This window comes from Aethina tumida, chromosome 4 (assembly GCF_024364675.1).
Source record: "Aethina tumida isolate Nest 87 chromosome 4, icAetTumi1.1, whole genome shotgun sequence".
Lineage (NCBI taxonomy): Eukaryota > Metazoa > Arthropoda > Insecta > Coleoptera > Nitidulidae > Aethina > Aethina tumida.
The window spans coordinates 1,808,413-1,815,878 of NC_065438.1; the positions used below are offsets into that span (position 1 = coordinate 1,808,413).

At 29.0% G+C, this 7,466-nt stretch overlaps 1 protein-coding gene across 1 annotated transcript; it reads left to right on the forward strand.

The window, feature by feature from the left end:
* Window positions 1-1,775: 1,775 nt before the first annotated feature.
* On the forward strand, window positions 1,776-6,605 carry LOC109606979 (uncharacterized). Its single transcript, XM_049967044.1, has 7 exons — window positions 1,776-3,303; window positions 4,817-4,959; window positions 5,297-5,574; window positions 5,646-5,754; window positions 6,072-6,179; window positions 6,229-6,321; window positions 6,375-6,605. Exons 1-7 carry the CDS (start codon window positions 1,850-1,852, stop codon window positions 6,590-6,592), a joined length of 2,403 nt encoding a protein of 800 aa, XP_049823001.1. The 5' UTR covers window positions 1,776-1,849; the 3' UTR covers window positions 6,593-6,605.
* Window positions 6,606-7,466: the final 861 nt, after the last annotated feature.

Genomic DNA, 7,466 nt, shown 5'->3' on the forward strand with positions numbered 1-7,466 from the left:
ACGGAGAGTGTCAAAAGACATAAAGCTGTACATACCCACGATAATTTATTTTAAAAGTCTCTAAATAAATTTGATTGATTAGTTTTTCCAATGTATTAATTTTTTGCGAATTTATTTAACATGAACAACGTGGTTGTCAATTTGTCGTTCTAATGCATCAAATGTATAGAATTTTTAAAATCAATCCACCTCTCAAAATTATTATTCATTTCATTTTCAGCCTTGTACTTAAATTTTAAATTTTTTTAGTCTTGCTTTCAGACTTATTCATAAATCTTTTATTACTTCATAAAAAAAAATACTAAAAACCGTTAGGTAATTTGAAATAAATAACTTAAAAGTATACTTTATTTTTTGTATATAGGAATATTCTTTTCATTCAATCTGGCATCCTAATGTAAGTGTTAGTTAGTATATTTAAACAGTTTTACATGTTTATCTAATAAATAATTTAAAATAAAAAAATCATCAAAGATATGGTATATTTTTTAATAATTTATATATATTTAATTTATATAGTTTCTTTTAAAAAGTGTCTTTCCAGAATAAATAAAATATTTATTATATTTAGATTATTTTTCTGGAATACATCCATCAAATGTTCATTTTAACCACTTTTATCAAAAATATGTTTTTTATAATTTATATATATTTAATTTATATATTTTTTATTAAAAGCACATTTTCCTAATAAATAAAATACTTGTTACTAATTTTATATAATTATTATAATTTTATCTAAATTTCATTTGCTGTGAGACCATTTTAAGATAAAAAATGTTTAATAGAGTAACAATGAAGTTTACAGCTAAATTATTTACCAATTTCTGTCAGGTTTTCTTAATAATTTGTTTATTTAGATAGAAACAAATGATTTAGATTATTTTTCTGAAATACATCCATCATATGTTCATTTATGGCACTTTGACCAAAGATATTGTATAATTTTTAATATTTTATATATATTTAATTTATATAATTTTTATTAAAAGCACCTTTCCAGAATAAATAAAATATTTATTACTAGTTTTATATAATTATTATAATCTTATCTAAATTTCATTTGCTGTGAGACAATTTTAAGATAAAAAATGTTTAATAGAGTAACAATGAAGTTTACAGTTGAATTATTTATCAATTTCTTTCAGATTTTCTTAATAATTTGTATATTTAGACATTAACAAATGATTTAGATTATTTTTCTGAAATACATCCATCAAATGTTCATTTATGCCACTTTGACAAAAGATATTGTATAATTTTTAATAATTTACATATATTTAATTTATATAACTTTTATTAAAAGTACCTTTCCAGAATAAATAAAATATTTATTACTAAATTTCAGTTGATTTAAGACATTTTTAAGATTAGCTAAGGATATTACTTTTCTATTTCATTCAGGTTTTCTTTAAATAACTTATTAAAATAATTTCAGAGAATATCAATAATTTCCCTTTCATTAATGTATACAGCAACACATGAAAGAAATTTTAGACGGAAATTTAAAACTAAAATAAACAGTCTAGTCTCATTGCTGTTATTTAAAATCAACGCAATAATGAAAAAAAAAATCAGTAAATGGTTTTACACAGAATAAATCATGTGTACTGTAAACTGACCACAATATTTAATTAACAAACCGTCAAGAAACACATTCAAATCGCGTCACGCCGACTAACAATGTTATCTACTAATTACCAAAAAGTAAACTTCCTTAGGATGTGGAGAATTAACAATCCTTTGTTTAAAGATGAAATAATAAACACCATACATCTTAAAAATAATATTCAATGATACCCGATGGATAGTTCTTAGCCGAATCTCCGACCGACAACATCCTGCCGAAATGTTGAAATGTGTTATTGTGCTCGCCGTATCAAGTACAATATCAGCCTTCGTCTTCGACAATGACACGAACACTTTAAACTCAACAATCGTCAAAAGTGAACGCAATTTTGTAAGTGCCTGTGGTGACGTCTTTTCGAAAAAGCAATTCGTCTTGGAATCCATAAACTATCCATCATCCTATCCACCGAACTCAGACTGCTCCTATTTAATTAAAGGCCCGTACTGTCCGACGTATTTCCAGTTCCAGTTTCTGGACTTCCAACTGGAGAACTCAGTGGGATGCACCAAGGACAGGTTGGAGGTTGAAAACTTGGACGCACTGTGTGGCAGCAGGTCGGGCATTAAAAATTACTTTTCTGAGACTGGGGCCCTTCAAGTACACTTCAAAAGCGATGGCGAAGGATCAGGACGTGGATTTAAGATATCAGTGACGAGGCTACCTTGTAACGTCAAACCGGACCAACAAAATGACGGGACTCCACCTGTTAGTGGTACCACTGAGCCTGCTTTGCCCAACAATTTGACGAACAGGGGGAATTTTAACCCGGGTGGGTATTTACCCCCCGACAATCAACGTGCGTGTTGCAACAACATATACAAATCAAAAGCTTCGATTGTGGTGTCTCCAAACTTCCCTTACTCCCTGAATTCCCCCAGTGACTGTTGCTTTAAAATTGAAAGATACAGTGAGCAAGTGTGCAGGCTGAGAATCGACGTCAGTTTCTTCAACCTAGGCATGCAAGTTTACAACACGTGTCCAGAAGGATACATCCAAATAGACGGCAAGGTAATATGCGGGTGCAAACAAAATCTAAAACTAATTTCCCAGTTCAACGAAGGGGAAACCTTCAAAACGATACGGTTTAAAACTCCCGGATGGGGTAGACAATTCAACACCGGATTCGTCCTTCACATCACCCAGGACGAATGTCCCAAACGATACACTCCAGCCCCACAAAAATTAAGAAACCAATCTGCCCACTTTGCCAATGACCAGAAGAACACGGTGGCTTGGCCTCAAGACGACCATAAAACATTCAAAAACAGGCTGAATTTTATCAATGAACGGACGGAAATCCTCGATGACCACCCAAACAAAGTCAACACTGTGGAAACTAACGACGTGATCAAACACTTTTATTATTTTGTCCACCCTGATGAGGTAAAACACAAATATAGAGACGTGGAGGAGTCGTCATACATTTATACAGTCAACATTGACTACATTTTGCCTGATGACAATAATTTTAATTATTGTTGGACCTGGAATTATTATCAAATAAATAATCTGTTATCGATTTATGGAGATGGAGCACTGAAATGTCAAAAAAATGATCAAAACAACGAGGTGACCAACAATGAAAATTGTGTGGATTTAAGTTATGTCAGGGGTTATTTTAAAAGTCCTGGATATCCTTCATATTATCCTCCAAGTACCAGAGTCTGTTACAGGTAAGTTACGTTCAGCAGTTTATACGTAGACAACCGTAATTTAATTTATAACATAAAGTAATGAAAATGTTGTTGAAGTTTGTTTCGTGATGGTGGTTAAGGAAAGCAAAATCAGAGAGAACAGTTGATGGACGTATTTCAGAAAAGTAATCTAAACCGTTTAGTTTCTATCTAAATAAACAAGTTATTAAGAAAACGTGGGGAAATAGGAAAATAATTTCCCTTCAAATTACATTGTTACTCCATCTTTTATCTTAAAATTGTTTTACAAATATACCATCTTTGGAAAAAGTGGCTTAAATGAATGTATTTCAGAAAAATAATCTAAATTATTTGGTTTCTATCTAAACAAATGGCATAAATGAACATTTGATGGATGTATTTCAGAAAAATAATCTAAATCATTTGTTAATGTTTAAATAAACAAATTATTAAAAAAATCTGAAAGAAGTAGATAAGTAATTCAGCTGTAAACTTCATTGTTACTCCATTAAACATTTTTTAACTTAAAAAAAAAAGTCTCACAGCAAATGAAATTTAGATAAAATTATAATAATTATATAAAATTAGTAATAAATATTTTATTTATTTTGAAAAGGTGCTTTTAATAAAAACTATATAAATTAAATATATATAAATTATTAAAAATTATACAATATCTTTGGTCAAAGTGGCATAAATGAACATTTGATGAATGTATTTCAGAAAAATAATCTAAATCATTTGTTAATGTCTAAATAAAGAAATTATTAAAAAAATCTCAAAGAAATAGATAAATAATTCAGCTGTAGACTTCATTGTTACTCTATTAAACATTTTTTAACTTAAAATTGTCTCACAGCAAATGAAATTTAGATAAAATTATAATAATTATATAAAATTAGTAATAAATATTTTATTTATTCTGATAAATGTGCTTTTAATAAAAACTACATAAATTATTAAAAATTACACAATATCTTTGGTCAAAATGGCATAAATGAACATGGATGGATGCATTTCATAAAAATCATCCAAATCATTTATTAATGTCTAAATAAACAAATTATTAAGAAAATCTGAAAGAAATAGATGAATAATTCAACTGTAAACTTCATTGTTACTCAATTAAACATTTTTTTATATTAAAATTGTCTCACAGCAAATGAAATTTAGATAAAATTATAATAATTACAAAAAATAAATAATAAATATTTTATTTTTCTGGAAATATACTTATAAATTAATATATATATATATATATATATATATATATATATATATATAAAAATTTTTAAAAAATATACTATCTTTGGTAAAAGTGTTTTAAATGAACATTTGATGGATGTATTTCAGAAAATTACCAATAAACTTCATTTTACTCTATTAAACATCATCATTTAATAATAATATATTTTTAGTGATAGTGGCTTAAAAGTGAAATTCAATATTAAAAAAATATTTATTACTGATAAGAAACATAAATATGTATTTTTTAACTTTCGCTTGAACAATCAAACAAATTTTGTTTCAGATTTCGTAAAGAGCCCGGTTATTGTGCCATCAGAATCTACATGAACGACTTCCAACTTGAACACAGCCCAAATTGCCACAAATCTTACATGTCATGGTCCAACGCCTACAAATACTGTGGAAACAGTCTGCATAACGTAATATGTGAGTATTTCAATCCGTAATGAAAGGGATCGCCTGAAATAATACAGTTAACTCCAAAAGATGTAATTATTCCATGAACGCATTGTAATGTCTTGAGGGAACGACGCAATTACGAATTTGATCTTGACCTCAGGCGTAATTGTGAGAAAAATTTATGTAAATCCGTTAATTAAAATTATTTGAATTATGTAACAAATTTTTTCTTGCCTTTAATTATTTTCATTAACACGTCCGCACTAATTAATTATTATACAATGTGCCTTATGATAATAAACGATTGTTCCTTAATGAAGTGGTGTTCAAAAATTATTAGCTAATTAAAGGAATTTTATTTCAGCAACAGTTGAGTTCAACGATAGACCCGAAATAGTGGCGAGGTTCGTGTCGAATGGGGAGAATTATTATTGCGGTCGTGGATTTTTCGGAGTGTACGAACAACTCGCCTGTCAAGATACGAATTTTCCAATTACACCAGCACCACCCCCGTATCCGACAACGACACCGCCCCCGGTTCAACCGACTGTGCCCTGCGATAGGACATATGAAGGAAGAAATTTCTTGATTGACGTGCACGATTCGAACGTATGCGTATACACCATCAAAAAATCTAATTGGGTAAGATTGATACGTGTACGGGAGGCACTCAATCGAACTGTTATATGCTAATCGTTTTGTCATTTCTGTAGGATACGTGCGTTGTTAATCTGATGCTTGAAATATTCGATTTGCCCTGTCGTTCCGGTTCTGTGACAATCGGGGGAGTTGTCTATTGCGGTCGCCTATCTGGTCGAACAGGTACATTCTTTTTAATTTAATCGAATGTTCACGTCATACTGGAAACACAGAAAATAAACAAGCTTTAGTGTAAATGTTCTTGATTGGGAATTAAAGTGACAAAGATAAAAGGATTTAATCAGCGTAAACAACGTTATTAATAGGATGAACTGACATTTATACGGTTATATTTATGATATTTTTAGTTTACTAAAATCCATTTTATGTCTTATTAATCCCTTCATAACGAAACTAATCCTCTGTTGTCGTTTAAATTAAATACAACTCTGCTACTACAAAAAGTTAATAAATATTGTTTTAATGCCTTATTGTTTCAGTTACCTTAAATTTAACATATGGTCCTCAACAAATAATATACAGGGGATATAAATCAGGTTCAAATTTAATTAGAATAAGAGGAGAACAACTTCAAAACAGCTGTGAAGGTAAAAAATAAAAAGTAATTGAAGGCACATTTTTTTAATTAACTTCTAGTTCCAGAAGTTGAACCAGCCAGACTAAAGAAGAACAAAACTGATACCACTAATGACACAATAGCTTTCGCACTAAAAAATAAACAGTTCAAAGGTTTGTATCAAACTAAATTCTAATTATTAAACTGTGTAACACATATTTTGTAGAAATTTGTGGGATCATATCAAAGTCAGAAGAATCTCTGTGTACTAATTTAGTCGAAAACAACAATGCCACAAAGTGCATGAAGCTGTCAGAAGATGCTTTGAAGGAAATTACTTTGACCGACTCTAAGGAGCCAATGAAAAAAATTGAACTGACTTTAAAAGGAAACAAAAAACCGGAGGAAGTAGAATATCAAGAAATAGATTGTGATAAAATATAATATGTATAATACTTGCGTGCCTAATAAACCATTTTAATTAAGTGTTTTGATATTCATTTTGAGCCAATTCTTTGTTTTGTCCCGTTGCTAAGTTACAATTTATATTTGAATATTTTGAATTTGAACTTATTGAAAGGTGACATCTATCGAAATTTACACCAAACTATTATTAATGAAAACTACATACAGAGGTCACCTTTTGTATAATCCTAGTTACATTACTTTCTAATAGATGGCGCAAGTATCCAATATTGATAATTACTTGAATAATAAATTATTTATTAATAAAATAATAATGCTTAAATATACAAGTTTATGAAATAATACTTAATTAAATAAAAATATTTATCTTCTAAGTGTAAAAACAATTTTTATTTCGTTCTTAAAAGAAAAAGTAATACAAAAAAGATTAAAATAAAAAATGATATGTTTTGTTAAAGTCATTAAACATTTAATAGCTTCACAAAAAATAATAATATGTATTTTTGTAATAGAAAGCTCTATAGAGCTCTTAACAAGTCAACAAAGTATATAGAGGGAGATCTCCTCATTGATATGAACATGTGATCTTGAGTAGCTTCATTCATTATCCATTTATTATCATTAATCAAAGTGGTAAGGTTTCCAAACCTTAATAATTTCATTTGAAACTATTAAAGCCCAACGAAACCACATAAAACACCTTTAAAATTGGATGAAATGTCTCTAAATTGTACATATTTGTGGAGACACTGACCCATAATTGTGGAATCTAAAAGGGATGTTTCTTGTTACTCAATCTGATTGCTCAACGTTTTGACATGCTTGAAGAAAGATATCACATGAGGGATGACGTTAATTTGACCACAACTCTAGATAACACTTATATCAGTTA

What these genes read in the sequence shown, in the direction of transcription:
- LOC109606979 (XM_049967044.1), top strand. Translation starts at nt 1,850, where the DNA reads ATGTTGAAATGTGTTATTGTGCTCGCCGTATCAAGTACAATATCAGCC. An exon ending in CAGTCTGCATAACGTAATAT is followed by an intron (nt 4,960 to 5,296) that starts GTGAGTATTTCA and finishes ATTTTATTTCAG; the next exon opens with CAACAGTTGAGTTCAACGAT. An exon ending in ACTTCAAAACAGCTGTGAAG is followed by an intron (nt 6,180 to 6,228) that starts GTAAAAAATAAA and finishes ATTAACTTCTAG; the next exon opens with TTCCAGAAGTTGAACCAGCC.